The following is a 19285-nucleotide window of genomic DNA, read 5'->3' on the forward strand; positions in this document are numbered from 1 at the left end:
TTTACTTTTTCGAAACCTCTTTTGGATACGCTTACAACTGTTTCTATTATGGCGAAGAGTTCCGCATGGAAAATTGCGGTATTTGTACTCAGTGTTAAAGATTTGTGTGCACTAGGTCCCATTATTCCTACTCCTACCCCCTGGAGCGTTTTGGAACCATCTGTATACCATTTTTGCGGGTCATCATTTAGCTAGTGTTCTAGTGGGCTAATGTTCCACTCATCCCTAGACGTAAGGATAATCTTGTATCTCTTAATAAAATCGAGTACAGGTTTCGTGTGGTCATTCGCGTGGGTTATGCGTACTGCATGTTGAACCCTGTTCAAGATATTGAGATGTCCAGTAAGATCTCCTGGTTTAAATTTGTATTTCATATGAAAGGAGAGTGCTTGCATAGTGGCTTCCTCTTGTATTGCTAAATGAAGCGGTGGTAAATTTAAAAGCGCTTCCATACCAGCAGTTGGGGTAGTTCGCATGGCCCCTGTTATGCTTAGGCACGTCAGCCTTTGTAGTTTATACAGTTTTGATATAGCAGTAGTTTGATTTGTTTTATCCCACCATGCTAAAGCCCCATATAGTACAGTAGGTCTTACCATTTGAGTTTAGATCCAGAAGGTCACCTTACGGTTCAGACACCAGGATTTACCTTTTTTATTACTAAGTTGAGGTGGACATCCCAAGTAAGTTTTTTATCCAAGATAATTCCTAGATATTTAACCTCTTCCCTTGGAGGTACGTCTATTCCATTTATTCTCAGGGTGGGTATATTTTGAACCTGGTAAATGGGATAATAGTGGTTTTGAAAGGGTTGATAGATAATGCCTCTTTTCTATACCACTCCCAAGTTATATTAAAGGCATCCTGCATTAAGTACTTAATGGTCCTGGTTGCCTTTAATTATTACAGAAATGTCACCTGGATACCCTATTGCATTTTTATTTTTGTAAACTTAACTATTGCTCCTATTGGCGCATAGGGCGGTAGGTTAGGTTAAGTTGAAGCGGTTGTCCACTATGGGACACTCTCAGGTTCATAGCCCATTGTGATGCCGTATGGGGAACTTGTTCTTATCTCTCCTAAAACCAATGCGTACTTTTGAAAATTTTTAGAAGATCCTTGATTTCGACAGAACTAAGATCTTCCAAACCACCAAAATGGTGAGTCTGCGTCTGAAGACTCCGGTTGTAAGACTAGATCTTTAAATGTTCACGCCCCTCTCAAGAGCATTCCACCATATTGCAATACGGTAGTAGAGCATTGGTCTAACTATTGCTGTGTAGATCCAGTGTATCATTCTGGGTTTTATATCCTATTTTTTCTTCCAATTAGCCTTCCGCAGGGGTACAACGCTGTCATAGCTTTGCGTACACTATTTGCGACTGTTAGCCCCCAATTTAGCTTCCTGTCCACTACAAGTTCTAGATATTTAACCCTTTCCGTTACTCTAAAAGGGTTTCCCCCAAGAATATTTGCTTAAGAGCAGGTGTTTTATGTTTCCTGCTGAACAGTATCAAATCCGTTTTTTCCGGATTTACTTCTAGTCCTCGACTTTTGCACCAAAGTGATAGTCTGTTGAGAGATCTTTGTTGAAGAACACACAGTTTTGGAAGGAGCTTACCCGAGACTGTTCGTGCGTATAAAATTGTTAAAGAAAAAGTGTAATTGGCACTTTTTCCTCCCTCAAAGGAGGAGTGGACGATGTGGCAAACATTTGGAGACAAGGCATGGCAAACATGTTCACTGATGGCTCGAAGTTGGATCGAAATATTCTCGGGGGAGTATTCTGAGAGGAGCTCCCCATAGAGCTCAAATTGAGGCTTCCGGATCACTGTAGTGTTTTCTAAGCGGTGGTAGCCGCTATTAAGGAAGCAGTGGATTGGTTGCTTATTTCTGTAATTACTGTAAAGGACGTAAGTATCTGTAAGTATCTACTCCGACAGCCGGCAATTCGGGCCTTGAGCTCGTTATTTGTGCGTTCGAAATTAGCTGGGAAATGCATGACTTCTCTCTTGACTGCATCCGAATAGTTCAATATTAGGCTCATCTAGTTTCCCGGTCACAAAGGCAGACAGAAAGAAACTGCTAGGCTAATGAGCTGGCTAGATTGGTGACCCTGACGGCGGTTTCATCGGAAGCTGTCTGGAGGATGAAGTGGCATCATCTCAGCATTCTCGTCTCAGCTATCCTGTTTTCGTTGGGCAAAGATTTAGACATCCGGGCTCTTACTTTTTTGCTACACCTGCGGATATTGCAAATTTCAAATATCGTACATCTGGTGAATTTCATCAGTAGCTTGAAGCGGTTAATGCGAACGTAATTAGCCGCTGTTGGCCGTCATCCTCTATTCCGAAGCCCCTTCTTGCTTTTGCCATCTGTTTGGTTCTTTTTCACTCTGTTTTCCCCCTTCCTGTATGGTATTTTCCCCTATGACATCACAATGGATGCATTTTAATTCTTTGTGAAGGTGGGCCCCTCGCGTGGGCAGCCATTTGTCCTTTCCTATCCTAAGGGGCTCCGATATTTCTCAAGTTTTTCTTTTATTTTATTTATTTTATCATTTATCAGTTTTTTTTTTGTATTTATGTAAATAAATTATTTTTTATAAAAAATTTACCTCTGTATATTTACATACATACATTCATACATACATATATAAATTTTTTTTAGAAATCACGGTTGAATAAAATTGTGAATCAGCCCGATTAATAAAAAAGATCAATGCGATAGGCGCTTCCAGATTTTGTCGCAAGCACAGATTTTGATTTCGCAAAAGTAAACTTTACTTTATTTCAAAATCAATACCCATTGACGTGTAAATGAACGAAGCAGATCCTGTTAAGAACTGAGCAAATGATTGAGTTCCCTTGAGTTTCCTTATTTCAGTCCTTTCCGCCTTTCTTATTGCGCTCTTCTCTTTTGACTTCGCTGCAATTGCGCTCGAAGATACGTCCCCGCTCAAGCAAATCGCGAAATGTTCTAATATCTTGACGCGATATTTCTCTGCGATATTTGAGATTTAGCAAAGCATAAACCATGTCCAATTCCGTGTGCTCGTCATGGCGTCCCTCTGGCAATTGAGAGAACAGCGCACGCTTCCGACACACGAAAGTTCTAATGCTGGTGTCATCATCCTGTTTTTGTTCAAAGATCTCCATGTAAAGTTCGTAAGCGGTCTTGGCAGGCGCAAAGTGTTCGCGGATCAATGCGATGGCCTCATCCCAAGTTTGCACTGCTTTACGCACTCCTTGCCACCATAAGGCTGCCTCACTATAGAACAGAATAGCAATACTTTTTAGTGCGTCCTCGTCACTGATCGATTCCATTTCTTTGTAAGTAAGTACCGATGAAATGAACTCGTCGAGGTAGTCCGTGTCGTGTTGATCACCCAGACGACTATTGCAATAGACGAAGGTACCTTTCATCTGCACCGTAGCCGGAGCGGCACAATTGGCGGCTGTAACGGCAGCTAAACGTACTGCGTCGAGCATTGACTGCAGTTGCTCGGTGGTTAATTGCACAACGGATTGGGACATATTGCTGAAGCGTCTGAAAGATCACAGCCGATCGGCGATGCAGAGTGCATGGGCTGATATAACTCCTGGTGCAGCGCGCAAAGCCAATCAGCATTGGCTTAAAAGTTCGCTACAGCTGCTACAGCTTGTATGTAGTTATGTTTTTTGGTAGACGCTACGAGTGAATAGGTTTTCAAGCATAAACATCTTTTATACGCAAAAAATTGTGCGAATCTCAAGAGTAGGAGTACAAGAGTACTGAGAGCGTGCGAATGAAGAGCACAGTCAAAATGAGCGACGCTCTCAACTGCAACAAATTTCGCTCTTTCTCTATGTTAATGCATTTTTATACACACGCACACAGGCACACATGCACACATGCACACTTACTATGTGTCCGTTGCAAAAATATTCAGTAGACCTGTATTCAATACCACCATGTCGCTAGCAGCTGGTTATTGCATTTTTTATTCAGGTGCATGCGGCCGCTAAATTCTTAAATACAGCCATACATACATACATACTTATGTACATACATATGTATGTAAATATATTTATTTACTCGTATGCATACCAGTGACCGCATTGTATGAGCAAATTCTGCAACGATTTAATTTCTCTATTTTGTGAAATACGTTAAACGCCACATAAAAATTTCGAGTTTCACAATCCGCTGAAATGCAAATTGATGGGAATTCGACTTGGAGAGTTGCAACGCGCAAACTAATGTATTTACATCTGTGCTGTGATCTAAAGTGAGCTAAAATTGCCTATAATTTTTAAAATATTTCCTTATTCTTCTGAATCTATTTCATCCCTTCAAAGTATCCCTTCGTGTACAGTGACTCACAGCTTATTTGATGCAGGTAATACTTGTTTAGAAAAAAGAAAGTGATTCGATGTTTATTAAATTTAATAAAATAAAATGTATACGACTCGTAATGAGATATGTATGTACTGTTTACCATTGCAGAAAGCAATATAACAAAAACAAAGTTTGCTGAAAAAATATAACAACAAATAGTTTTCTCATCAAAATATGCTCACAGCTTAAATGATGCAGCGTATTTTATATTTTCTCTGAGAACGTAATATAATAACGGTAAAATGTTTTTTTTTCTGTTTGCTTAGCGTCTTTTGACATTCACAAATAATTTTTGCAAAGAAAAGTTGAAAAAATTAAAATTTTTTTAAATGGGAAAACGTGACGTCCGTTGAAAAAAGGGAAGACGTTATTCGTCATTATAAAAAGGGCAAAAGCCAACGAAAAATTGCAGAAATTGTTGCTATTAGTTCCTCAACTGTCCAGCACATTTTCGAAAGTTTTCGCTACGAAAACAGGATAGAAGATAAGGGCAGATCTGCGCCAAATAAAATATTTAACGATGCAGATAAGAGGTGGATTGTTCGCAAAGTTAAAGAACAACCCGATTTAAGCGCTCCAACGCTTATCGAACGTAGTCAAAAAATACTTAGGTAAGATCTCTAATCCTGAAACTGCTCGTAGAGTTTTTTCATGGAAGGACTGCCCGAAATAAGCCGTTGATTAATGCTCGTAATAGAAGACAAAGAATAGAGTTTTGCAGACAAAATTTGAACAAACAAGACATTTCGTTCTGGAAGTCGGTTGTTTTTGTGGATGAAAGCAAATTTAACCTTTTCAGGTCTGATGGAGAGTCCTGCGTTTGGAGTAAACCAAACACCGCGCTTCAACCATTTAATAATTTGCGTTCTACGGCGGCGGCAGTGTGATGGTATGGGGTTGCATGTCCTATTCAGGCATCGGAAATTTAACATTTATCGAAGAAATCATGAATAAAGAGTTGTATCTGGATCTGCTAAAAGATAATTTAGTACAAATTGTGGGTAAAATGGGCAATAGGGATTCGTTTAGGTTCCACCAAGATAACGATTGCTTGCCTCCGTCTGGTATTGTAAAAACTTGGCTTGTCTGGAACTACCCACATGTAGTACAGACACCTGCACAGAGTCCAGATCTCAACGTTATTGAGAATTTTGTGGTCAGTGCGGGCACTACAGGAAGAATGGGATAAAATTAGTTCCGATTATACAGCAAAACTTTTAGAATCTATGAATTCCCGATTAAAAGCTATTCTGAATCAAAGAGGATTTTTTTTGGCACTTACAGCGACCGTCGTCTACTGCGTCGTGTGGTGTGGCCACTAAAACGATCCCTCCTCTCCTTCTGGGGAGACACCCTTCCCGGAACTGCTTTCTACATTACTTCGGGAGGGCCCAGAACGGCATCCATAAAGGACCAATTCTATTGACCCACGTCTGGGTCCACCATATTTGTAGCGAGCTTTCATGCTATAGGCTCGACTTCTTGTGTCTCTATCTGTGCAGCTTCGCTTTGTTGCATTGTGTCGAGGTCAATCTTTTTTTTCGTAGTACGTTTTCGATGTATTTCCAAGAGCGTTCGAGCATTTTGCTGATTATGTTGCTCGGTGCGATGTCGCCCATCTGCTCCCTCAGAGCATTTCCCTCCGCCAGCCATCTGTCACAACTAAAAAACGTGTGTTTAGCGTTATCGCTCGGTGCTTCGCAGTATATGCACTCGGAATCGGTTACCTTGCCCATACGGTATAGGTAACTCCGGAAGTATACGTGGCCCGAGAGGAACTGGGTTAAGAAGTAGTTCACTTCTCCGGAGCTCCTTTGGACCCAATTGTCAATCGATGGAATAAGCTTCGCCGTCCATCTGCCACTCGGTTCAGTGTCCCATCGGCTTTGCCACCGCAGCATGGTTTGGCGTCTCCGTTCAGGGAAGCTAGAGATTACGTGTTTCTTCTTGGAGTCCCACGCATCCATCCGTTCCCGGACCATAAGGTCGATGGATATCTGACCGCTGATCACGAATATTGCAGCGCCTGAGACAGTGCGGTAGACTGAGGCAACTCTGAGTGCTGCACAGCCTCCAATGCTTTGCGCTTGGCTTTGCAATTTAGCACAATTCCCCATACTTCGCTGCCGTACAGGAGAATTGAGCTTGTGTTAATCTACTTAGCATACCCGTGACCTTTGCTGCTTTGGTAGCCGCATGCCGTATCTGGGCCCAGAAAGTAAGCCTGCAGTCAAGCTGAATACCTAAGTATTTTACTACTTTTTGGGTCACTAAGGACGTGTCGCCTATTCGCATGCTGACCTCGAGTGGCATGTGACCTCGTGTCATAAGGATGACTTCGGTTTTATGTTTGGCGAGTTCCAGGCCGTGGTCCTCAAGCCATATTTGCGTCCTTATCATGACTTGGTTCAGCTTCCTTCTAGCGCCCTCAGTGGCCCTAGCTGGTATGACCGTCGCTATATCGTCCGCGTATGCCACTAGGTATGCATCTTCTGGCATTTCTATGCTCAATATCTCATCGTAGCTCAGATTCCAGAAATCGCGGCAGAGTATAAATCCTTGAGCTGCGCCAGACGTTATTGCTTTTGTTTTCTGACCATCTGTTGTGTCGTACAGCAGTTCGCGCTCGCTCAAGTAGCACTGGAGAATCGAAACCTTTCTCGTAGTGCCTTTATAATGTCTGTCCATCGTAGGCTGTTAAAGGCATTTTGTACATCAAGCGTAGCCAAGACGGTGATGCGATTCGGGTAGGGCCGTCTGCATTGAGCGCTACTTACTACCTCCTCTATTGCGCCAAGGGTTGATTTCCGCGTCGGAAACCGTATTACCTTGCTGACAATCCTCCTGCTCTCTCAACAGACTCTGCAAGTCTACGCTGTATGAGTTTCTCAAACAATTTCCCGGCGCTGTCCAGCATGCAAGAAATTGAAATATCAATGTGTTTATGTTTTTTGAATACTTTTAATTTAGTGCATCATTTAACCTGTGACCTCAAAACTGTAACTGATTTTTTGTTTTAATTTGCCATATCTTTCTTATGAAGAAACAGTTTTTGTTATTAAATAAAAAATAAAAAATAAAAAAATGTAACAATAAAAACATAAATTATTTTTCTTTAATGGAAATACCATAAAATATATTTGGTTTTTTAATAATCTTTTTTGGCTGCATCAAATAAGCTGTGAGGCACTCTATGTTCACATGCGGACAAAACTAATCACACAACTAATTTTGCATTCAAGAAGCTGTATCTTCAGAAAAAATGATGTATTTATTGTATTTATTATTTAAAACTAACATAGACTTAAGTCTTCTGTATATGCGAGGCCTGCAAAGTTTCGTTGGAAATCATTAAAATAAAATTGAATAACGGCACCAATGGTGTACTCAATGAAACAGAATTGAGGCAAATATTTACAATAAATTGCAATTTATTGCCTTTAAAAACGTATGAAAAATCTGAAACTAATATAAACAAACTCGACCTAAGTATTCTCAAGAAATGTAATTGTGCACTAAAATTTTTTCATGCATGCACACCCAGTAGGCAAAAGCTGAATAAGTTAAACATGTTTTTTCTTTTTCAATGTTCGCTATTCCTCTATTATTTAAGGCAGTTCTCTTCTCGTGTTTCCGACATATTGTAAATATGTTCATTTGCTTCATCTATTCGCCACTTGCTAAGTCTTGGCGAAAAAAAGAAGCCACTTAAAACCCAATAACAACCGATAGGAGCCGATGATTATGATGAATAACAACTTCACTAACTCGCTTAGAGAAGCTGCAATTGGGAACGAAACCAAAAACTACACTCTGAAGAGAAGGGCATGCATTCTGAAAATGAATACAAGACACCAAGGATTTGTGGTGTACGCCTTGATGATTTTGTCTTACAAATGACTCCCCATCGTTACTCGAGGAAATGAATTTCAATATTCCTCAGCGAAGCTTACGAAATCACGATATTTTCTGGTTAGGTATGGTTAGAACTTCTAATGCTCTTATTTCTAGAACTTTGAGAGAATTTAATTCGCTTCCCAATCATATTGGCCTAGATTTTTTTTCAACTATTATTAGGTGTGCAACTAAGTTCTCGCTGTTTTTTTTTATGAAAATACAACTTTATTCTGAAAAAATGGTTACAAGTGATTGCTGTAATGATCCATTTTCATCATCCGTCACGATGCGATGAAGAAAACCCTTTCTTTTTTGCCGCTGGAGCAGTTGTTCACAGGCGCAATGTCGAAAAAACGACGTCCAACATCCTTGCTTTTAACTCATAAGGAACCCAAGTCCTCTGTTTCTGAATCAATCCCAAAGCTTGCGATCGCTTGGAAATGGATTGGCGGGTAACTACTAATACTGGAGCAAGCTCTTCTTGCGTTTGACATGGAAACTCATTGAGCAATGCCTCCAATTCAGCGTCTTCGAAAGTTTTTGGCCTTCCTTCACGCAGACGGTCGTCAACATTAAAATCACCGTCTTTGAAGCGACGGAACCAGACTCGACACGTTGTTTCACCTAAAGCAGCATCTGCATACATTTTTTGTAGCTCTTGATGCGCTTCAGCCGCTGTTTCCGCCGTTTTTTTCGAATGAAAGAGGAAAATCAACACTTCCCGCAAATGATGATTATTCGGCACAAAATCAGTCATTTTCGCAAAACTAAAAGTATCTGATACCAAAACAAAATCACTAATGTGTGGAGGCAAGTTGGCTTACCATATGTCTAAGCTTGGTTTATGATGTTCAGGTTATGCTAGAATCGACTAGCAACCACTAATGGCGACAGTAAATGAATTGCTGAACTAAACTCTTAGTATTTTCTAATATTTTTTCTTTGTAAATTATAAGAAATGGTACCTTTTCTTTCATTCATTACAATCAAACTAGTAAATTATAAATTAAATCTATTTTTCATTCAATTATTTAGCATCGATTTGCTTTTCATAGTCTGTAAGAAATACTGCATTTTTAGACTATTAAATAAATAAATAAATAAATAAATGTAAGAACCGCTTCTAAACTGTGGATGGTTTTTATAAGAAGCTGCATTTCTAGAGAAAATGTTTGATTCGATCATTCGGTGAACAAACGAATTTTCCGTCTAAATTATTTTCAATCTTTGCAAAGCAACCCAACGACTTTTTCTTTAAAACCTCCAGCACTTGCAAAATCGTAGTACCTTGGAATGGAATGGAATTGTGGATAGTCGGAATTTCTTTTCTTTCAAGCACTCAGGCAATATTACTCTTTGCATTTATGGACGTAGCCCCCTTACCCTGCAAGGAAATGTACTACTACATATCACTCTGGTGCGCTTCAAGTTAAGGGGGAACGCCACTGAGATTTTTCAAAAAAATCGATTTTTTTTTGCATTTTCTTAAAGTAGATATATTCAAAAATATGTAAAAAAAAAAATTTAACTTAAAATCTTGAAAATTGACGAAGTTATACCCAATACAATAAGTGCAGGTAGTGAGTTACAAAGGCCAATGAAAACTTTAAACGCGTTTTCCTCAAAACTTATTTTCTGAAAACGGCGGCCTCGATTTCTCGAAGACTTTTGAATCGATTTTAGTTTTTTTTTTTTTAATTTTTGTACATGTATTGGCTACAGTCGTACATAGCCGTTTTTAAGAATTCCAAAAATTAATATTTTTTCAAGCTTTTCGAAAACAAAAAAAGGGTAAAAACACAAACTCATTTATCAAACCTGCGCCATTTCCTCAAAAAAAAAAAATAAAATAAAAAAACCGCCACGTACGACGATAGCCACTGATGTATAGATTAAGAATTTTTTTGGTTTTTTGCTTTCAGATGATTTTTCACCGCTGTATCGTGGCCACCACGATGCACCAGTTTTTTATGACGCCATTGCATTAATATTAATAACAATTGTAACTTTTAATATTTTATTTAATATTTTTTAACAAAAAGTTGTGTCAGTATATTTGAATATACCTATGTTAAATAAATTATAATTTGTCCGATCCTCAAATAATCATCCCTACTTCTAAAAAAAATTCATGAACATCACTTAATTTTAACGCGTTCATAGTGGCTTTGCCCCTTAATTCCAGTCTTTCCATTTTTCCAATTATACGTTCTATACAATTTTTTTTGCTTCACCTTCTGCTGTTAAATTACCTATATTGGTATGGCACTGCGGCCTAATGAGCTATAGCCATATGGTGCTCACACTCACCAACGTAAACGTACCCCCTTACGCCCTTAGCAGCTAACACGATGAAACAACGATCTATGATACTACGGAACGGACCGGTGGTGAGAATTCATTAACATGGGACTCTCCTTACTTTCGTCGTGTCAGCTGATGCTGAAAACAATGAACGACGTAAACGCAGGCCCCTGTCAGCTGTTATGATCAAACTAATGAGAACCCCATGTAAATGAAAAATTCCTTCCTTCCGTATCGTAGTATCGTAGATTTTATTTCACGATATTTGAAAAATCCCGTAAAACCCTGTCAGCTGAGTGCTTTCTCACCACACAGTGTTGCCAAGCAGTACATTCCGAAATCATTAGTTTCGTTGTGTCAGCTGATACGGGCGTACTGGCGTACGTTTACGTTGGTGAGTGTGAGCACCAATACTCGCTAGCGGCTTATCTAACTCGATAACTTTGTTGTTAAGTTAATCGAGCATAGGATAGCGAGCTGGGAAATGACAAATGGAAGAGGCCTACTTTTTTTCTAATTTTCAAATATTTTTGATTGAAAACACTAACTCCAAAATCTGTCTCAACAGAGGGTTTTGTTTATAAATATCAGCATAATTTTAGAAAAAAAATTGACAAACATATTTTGCAGACCAATTAGCGCTTTTTACTAAACACCTATGTTCATATTTATTAATTTTTTTTTTAATATTTTTTATGTTTTTTATAAAAATCTAGTTCCTACTACAACAAAAATTATATAACTATATAAAGTTTCGTACTTGGTAAAATATAAAAAAAATTTTGAAGTGAAACTTTTTAGGCGTCGGTGGACGAGCGAGAATGGAGAGTAAAATTTCAAGGCCATGCAACGTTTTGGGCATTTTCGTTCCGCGAGAGAGAAAAAAGAAATAACGTAGAGGAAAAGGAGAGAGAGAGAGCTATACCTTATATATATCTTAAACACACTTTATTTGGTGCCTACCTTTTGGCGCTTATTTCCGTTTCCTGGCTAGTGCATGTGCGTGCTATAAAGTGCTATCCATTCCGGCGTCGGATTTATTGGTTTTGCCGTAATTGCGGTAATTTGTGCACGTTGTTGCCACGGTTTGTGTCCGGCGTTTACCTACACCGGTCGACCTTTCTCCGTTTTTTGTAAATTTTGTCTATTTGTATTCTCTGCAAATGTTGTGAATTTATTTAGATATATATTCCTTCTCTCTCTTTCTTTCTCATTCTCTCTCGGGTCTCTCCCTCCTTCTTTGTCTGCCTTGAAAGTTTCACTTCTGTCATGTGTTCTGTTTTTAGCCATAGTTCTTAAAAACATTCTCGGCATGCACTTTTGTAGTCCATTTAATTTTAATATGATGAAGTGGCAATTTAAAGTGGCTCAAAATTCGCGTTGATTTTTGATCATTTTTTTGTTGTTGGTATTATTTTCTGCCATATAACGAATGTGTGAAATATTTTCTTTATAGAGGAACCGCTCAATCCAGCCAGTAAAAAAAATATCTAAAAATCAACGCGATTTTTTGTTACTTTAAGCTTTAAAACAAAATTCGGTGGTGGTATTTGGGCGTTATGAGATGTTTACGTAAAGCAACTCGTCAAAAATGAAAGGATGCGTGTGAAGACAACTCGTGGATTTAGCACCAAGATAACGCACCGTCTCACATTGTCATTAGTATCACCGAATTTTTGCCCAAAAAGGAAACGACTACCATCCAAAAGCCAACGAATTCTCATTGCGATTTCTTTTCCATTTGATCGCGTCAAAAAATCACTACAGGGCACCCGTTTCAACAGCCGAAAGGGAGTAATGGAAAAAGCGAACACAGCTCTGATGGCAATACTGAGAATAGAGTTCAAGAATTGTTTCGAGTGCTGAGTCAAACGATGACATAAGTGCGTTACAATTGATGGGGCGTACCTTAAAGGCGATAATATCACTTTTGAGGAATCAGTTCGAATTTTGAATTTTTTAAATATATTCCAGGAACTTTTCGTTCAAGATGGTATGCGTAATGTATACATTTTTTCAATATAATTTTTCAGTTTAATGTTTATTTTTTTGAATGAGAAACTTCAAAGTGCATATCAAATATATATAATTTTCCCACTGATGCTGAAAACAGTGAACGACGTACGCAGTCCCTTACCGCAGCCCTAACCCCGCAAATGTATACGTAAATAGTACGCACATAAACATTTTGCTACTTTATTACTTCCTTTATTATTTATTTGGTTTCCTGTGGGCGCACAGCTACAAAATCAAGTAATTTGCGGAATTACAGTTAGTCTCTTACGACCACTCTGGCTGAATGGATTTCCTGCTAACATTCCCGGGCTTTATTCTTTGACGCTTATAATACAACAGTTGAACCAGTTTTTTTTAATAATTTAATTATTTTTTACCAAGAAGATCAGCATTCATCCTTCCGGTCACCAAGCCAACAATATGACGCAGCCAAGTGTACAAATTACCACCGAACAACTGCAGTCACTAATCGAATCTGTGCGTTTAGCTGCCGTAGCAAGTGCCAGCAGTGCCGCCGCACCTGCCACTGTCCAAACCAAGGGCAGCTTCACCAACTGTACAAAGCATTTTCGAGGCCAACGCGACCACGAGGCTGTAGAGGAGTTCATCACCTCCATTGTTACCTACAAAGAAGTCGAGTCGATCAGCGATGAAGACGCACTTAAGGGGCTATCTTTACTATTCTATGGTCTGGCGTCCACTTGGTGGCAAGGCGTGCGTAAAGAGGCGAAAACTTGGGCGGATGCCATCGCTCTGATACGCGACCACTTTTCGCCCACCAAACCCGCTTACCAAATTTATTTGGAACTTTTCGGCAAAAAGCAAGACGATCGCTGCGCCATTGACACATTCGTTTGCCAGAAGCGCGCATTACTCGCTCAGTTGCCCGAGGGACGGCACGACGAGGAAACCGAATTGGATTTAGTTTATGGCTTGCTAAATGCGAACTATCGTAGGCATTTACAGCGCCAAGATGTCAAGACGTTTCGGGAGCTGTTGGAGAAGGCGCGCATACTCGAATATAACAACTTGGAATTCGGCATGATGCAGTGGGCGCTAGTACACGGAATAAAGCGCCCGAAACGTTGCAGTCACTGCAATTTTCGAGGTCACACCTACGAGGAGTGTCGCAAGCGCAAAACTAGTGAAGGCAAAATTAAAGAAGTCAAAAGCAGTGAAAGTGAATCCAAAGAAGAACAATAAAAAGTTAGTGGAAAATTTTTCCCCGCAAGGATGAGCCGATGGTAACAATAAGAAATATGAAGAGCATTTACAACCTGTGCATTGATTTACATCAACAACAACACACATCAACAGCTGTACAGCTGCCCAGTTCGTACCACGACAGAGTAGTAAAAGTAACAGCAGCTTCATATCCTTGCAGAGCTGAAGAATTTCGCTTAAAGCGCCACAAAAAAAAAAAAAAAAAAAAAATACAATAATTAAAGTAGTTTGTGAATTAGTTTTCCACACATACATACACACATTTCCACAACTCATTCCGCCATCTGGGCAGCCCAAGTGTGCACAGCTTCCTTTCAATTTAGTTGGAAATTCGGCTCGCAAGGCAAAGGCCTCACCACCTCTTTGTGGTGTTTCGATTACTTTGCCTCAAAAAACATTACCATTTCCTATATGGGAGAAGTTATTAGTGTCACCAACGGGTCACGCCTACGTTATTTATTCAACAGCAGACGCATTACCACGCTGTGCCAAGCACGGCTCAAAAGATCGCTCACTGTCAAAGAGAATTTTTTTCTTCGGCTTATCATTAAAATTATATCTACAACAAATATCGAGAAAATCACTGCGACGGCATCACATCAGCCTTGATGGGTGGTTTGTCTTGCAAAACACTTCGTGCGATTTTTCTTCAACGATTCGAGAATCAAAGTAGACTGCATTCCCTATGTTAATTTTCAGCTGCAAGGTGGAAGCATGTCCAGCTGTTGGGATCTTTATGAGGGCCTCAACTGCTCGACATGCAACCACATGAAATCGCAAACAAGGAACAAAAATAAGGAGTTAGCTTTTGTTTTCGTAATCGGCGAACGAAATGGAACACGAAATGTTGAGTTCATAGACAAATCTTCATATCTGGGCATTGAAGTGAGCCAACAAACTCTGCTGCAATCGACTGCGGTTGCCGATAACTTAAAGTGCCGATGCCCATATTTATGCCGGCAATCTGTGTATTTCTAACATTTTGAAACTTTCGAATATCGGTAAACTCTCGTCGATGTGGCAAAATTGATCGTCGCATTTTTAAGTGTTGCCTCAAAATTTTGTGCTTTATTACCGCGCAAATACACGGTGGATATTTCTCTGGTGTTTCAATGTGCGCCTCTTCGGAGATGCTCATTGTGCGAGGGCGTCTTCTGTTGCCTTCAATGCCATGGAGATGTCCACCTGTACTTGTGGGGATGGAGTGCAAAGTGTTGACAACGCTTCCGCGACAACATTTTTCAGGCAGCTCACTGCGCGCCTAACTTCATTGCAGTCGTTTATATGGTCGATGATGGCTATACTTACACACTCGCCATTTCGTGCATTTGACACGCTGAACTGGCGTTATGCTCTTTTGCGGCGCCGGGTGTATGGCATGTCAGCATACATAAACACTAAAAACTTTCCATTGGTCCCCGATTCGTCACTGCATTTGCCTCCGGAAATGTTGTGACTTTCTTAGACCCACTGTTCTTGTTGTTTCTCATGCGCCGTTCCCGCAATATTCGATAGCGCCACTCGTTAGCGGCCATCGTTCGTTCACCGAAAGCGCCAACTAAAGTCTGGAGGACCGGGCCAACATTTCGGGTAACTCTTGGCTGTCGCATAAACTGTCAGTTTTAAGGATTCATTGCATGAATATTTGGCATCGAGTATTGCGGGAGTTCGCATGAGAAACTCCAACGAACAAAAAAAACTCTAAATTCTATCACTCTCTAAACAAACAAACACAGAACCAAACAAAAAAAAAAAAAAACAAAAACCAAAAAAAAAAAACAAATAAAAAACAAAAACAAAACAAAAATTTAGTTGTATCTTTTATTTAGAAATAGAAAATTTAAAGTGAGTCATTAAAATGTAAATGAAAAGATGCTCCCTTAATGACTAAAAATGTTTACCAAAATTATATGTAGTAAATACATCTTGCTCAATACGAGCAGCGCCGTCAGAATCAGGAGGGACCTCTCCGATCCGCTTGATACCAAACGAGGTGTCTGACAGGGTGACTCGCTGTCGTGTGACTTCTTTAACCTGATGTTGGAGAGCATCGTATGAGCCGCAGAACTAATCGCTCAGGCACAACTTTTTATAAGAGCATACAAATGTTGACGTATGTTGATGATATTGACATCATCGGCCTTAATAACCGCGCTTTTAGTTCTGCCTTCTCCAAACTGGATAAAGAAACAAAACGAATGGCTTTGGTGGTGAACGAGGACTAAACGAAGTACCTCCTGTCACCAAATAAACAGTAGGCGCACTCGCGTATCGGCACCCACGTCACTGTAGACAGTTATAATTTCGAGGTTGTAAAAGACTTCGTTTATTTAGGAACCAGCATCAACACCGATAACAATGGCAGCCTGGAAATCCAACGTAGAATCTTTCTTGCAAACAAGTAGGAGTTTAACATGCTACAGTATCCAGAACGTAATTGTGCCAAGGTTACGCGGGACTCTCGGAAAAGTTGGAGCTCTTCGTCTGCGATTGGTGGTGGTTGGACTCCGATAACGGCATTCGGGGGTCGGGTGCTTAAGAAGGTGGTGAGAGTCTCCCGATGAATGTCGTTTATGGACTGTCTGTACACTGTCCGATCCAGTAACTGTTTGTTTGTTTTGTCTGAGATCTCGTCCGCGTAGCTGAGGAAATGCGACCTGATGTGCCTGGGAGGTGGCTCAGACTCGAGCAGGTGTCTGCATGGGTGAGGCCTGCGGTAAAACCCTAGCAGAAACTGTTTACTGAGCAATTTGTTATGCTCCTTAACAGCATAAGCCTCAGCATTTGGGCCTCATTATGTACCTATAGATGCTGTATAGGTGACATCAGAAGACAGCCTGTCACGGTCCTTAAAGCAGTGTTTTGGAAGGTCTGGAGCTTCGTCTACTGCGAATCACTGCTTCCAGGCGACCAGACAGGCGCAGCATAGTTTAGAACATGCCCGTCCTAACGTATGGCGCAGAAGCGTGGACGATGACAACATCCGATGAAGCGACGCTTGGAGTGTTCGAGAGAAAGATTCTGCGTAAGATTTTGGACCTTTACACGTTGGCGACGGCGAATATCGCAGGCGATGGAACGATGAGCTGTATGAGCTTTACGAAGACATAGACATAGCGCAGCGAACAAAGATCCAACGGCTACGTTGGCTGGGTGATGTCGTTCGATTCGATACAAACGCTCCGGCTCTGAAAGTATGGGATGCAGTACCAGTTGGTGGTAGCAGAGGAAGAGGAAGGCCTCCTTTGCATTGGAAAGATCAGGTGGAGAAAGACTTGGCTTTACCTGGTGTGTCCAACTGGCGCCGGTTAGCACTAGAAAGAAACGACTAGCCCGCTTTGTTAAACTCTGCCAAAATCGCGTAAGCGGTTATCGCGCCAATTAAGAAGAAGAAGAAATACACATGATGGAAAGAATAATGAGATGGCGCCTATCGTGGTACCGTTACTTTGCTTTCAGCGAATTTGACAATGAGTTACGTCGTTTTAGCACCAGTATGGCCTGATTACTATTTTCGAAACTTAATTTGGCATTTTTTTTTTGTTATTTAGTCTCGAAGTTTTAGTTCCTTCTTCATGACATTTTTCTAGCCTATCCTAATTAAAAGTGATGTTTATAGTTTTGTAATATATATTTATATGTATAATTGGTGCGTACACCCTTTTTGGGTGTTTGGCCGAGCTCCTCCTCCTATTTGTGGTGTGCGTTTTGACGTTGTTCCACAAATGGAGGGACTACAGAAGGAGCTATTTCATGGCAGAAATACACTCGGAGGTTTGCCATTGCCATTGCCTGCTAAGGGGCGACCGCTATTAGAAACATGTTTTTCTTAATTTTGGTGTTTCATCGAGATTCGAACCTACGTTCCCTCGGTGAACTCAGAATGGTAGTCACGCACCAACCCATTCGGCTACGGCGGCCGTGAATCAGTCCTATAATTCTCTCAGTTTTATGTAGCTTAACTTTTTTCAACATCTGGTCGCATTGCGCGCGATTGCAGTTGTTGTTGGTGTTCTTCTGCTTTCAGCAGTCAAATCTCTCTCGCTACTGCAGTGTTGCCTAGCTTTGGATATAAAAACGCACTAAAATGCCCATTTAAAGAAATTAAAATACAAGATTTTTATTGAATCGCTTAAAGAACTTTGTATGCGTCACAAATTGTCTTTAAAATGTGCGTTTTTTTTTTTTAAATAAATGTGTTATGCTTATCTACAATTTAATTTATGAGTTTTTTTGTTAAGGGAATGACTTTTTTGCTATATTTGAGGTTATGTAACTTGATAAGGTACTCTTTTGTTTTGTCGTTATAGTTTCTTTAGTATGTTCTGCTATTTTGTTGTTTATTTTTACCATAAAAACACCTCTGGATGCTCTATGTCCCTCTAAGGATAGAGGACCGGAGGAAATGATTACACGTCTATGGTTTTAATCCGCATTCAGTAAATTCAAACGCCTTTTAAAATGTGTAAAAAGGTTTTCAATATTAAGAAGAGTTGAGAGAGGGACATTTATTATTCTTGCATAACCTTAAAAGGAGCAAAAAATAAAATTTACACTTTCAAAATATCAAATTTTATAAGAACCCACAAATTTTCATTAACACTAATATCTTCTCAGATTGACCTTTTTTAACATTCTTTTGTTTAATAATAAAGTTTTTTGCTTTAATTTATAGTTTCGGTAGCTTTAAATTAAAAATAAGAAACAAACACCAACTTAAAAACTTTCGCATTTTGATATATAAAAATGCACTAAATTTATTGCGAAGAGCAAATGGTTGGCAACACTGCACAACTCGGCCAATGTGACTTCACGCACTCTCTGATGGGCGCAATCTTGTTTCTATCATTCTTAGTAAATACTAGGCTGCTCAATAAGTTTTTCGGGTCGATAAGAAATACACAATTTTATGGTTTAAATCACACTTTATTATTCAGTAGAGTCTCTGAGTCCCGGTACATCAATACACTTGCTCCAGTGAGACTCCAATTTATGAATTCCATACCTGAAGTGACCATCTGAAAGTGCTGCAAAATACGCCGCACAGCTGTTATGACCTCCTGATTTGATGAAATACACATTACACGTTTGAATTTTTTTAGGTCTGCAAATAGCTGGAAGTCGCTAGGTGATTCTGGTGATTGCGGTGGATGCTCCAACAATTCGACCTTTATTTTAGATTTTATTCATAGATTTTAACTGTTGTCAAAATGCTCTTCTCGGCACAGTGCATTGTCCTGATGAAAAATAATTTTTTTCTTTTGTGAACTGGGTATTTTTTCACGTTTTTTTCCTTCAGCTGGCCCAAAAGGGTTAGGATAATATTCAGAATTATTGTTTTACCAGTTTGCAAGTAATCTACAAACAAAATCCCTTTCACATCCCAAAAAACTGATGCTAACACCTTCTTAACCGATTTTCGGACACGAACTCATTTCAGAGCCGAAGAACCTGGTTCACACCACTC

General features: G+C 39.9%; 2 protein-coding genes across 2 annotated transcripts; one reads left to right on the top strand and one right to left on the bottom strand.

Moving 5' to 3' along the window:
* Nucleotides 1-2596: 2596 nt before the first annotated feature.
* On the bottom strand, nucleotides 2597-3681 carry LOC128866818 (activity-regulated cytoskeleton associated protein 1-like). The gene has a single exon (XM_054107810.1). The coding sequence runs from the start codon at nucleotides 3531-3533 to the stop codon at nucleotides 2880-2882; it is 654 nt and encodes a 217-aa protein (XP_053963785.1). The 5' UTR covers nucleotides 3534-3681; the 3' UTR covers nucleotides 2597-2879.
* Nucleotides 3682-12828: 9147 nt separating this feature from the next.
* LOC128867696 (activity-regulated cytoskeleton associated protein 1-like) lies at nucleotides 12829-14033 on the top strand. Its single transcript, XM_054109140.1, has one exon. The coding sequence runs from the start codon at nucleotides 13015-13017 to the stop codon at nucleotides 13795-13797; it is 783 nt and encodes a 260-aa protein (XP_053965115.1). The 5' UTR covers nucleotides 12829-13014; the 3' UTR covers nucleotides 13798-14033.
* The last annotated feature ends 5252 nt before the right edge of the window (nucleotides 14034-19285 follow it).

The sequence above is a fragment of the Anastrepha ludens genome, chromosome 6 (assembly GCF_028408465.1).
Source record: "Anastrepha ludens isolate Willacy chromosome 6, idAnaLude1.1, whole genome shotgun sequence".
NCBI classification, from domain to species: Eukaryota; Metazoa; Arthropoda; class Insecta; order Diptera; family Tephritidae; genus Anastrepha; species Anastrepha ludens.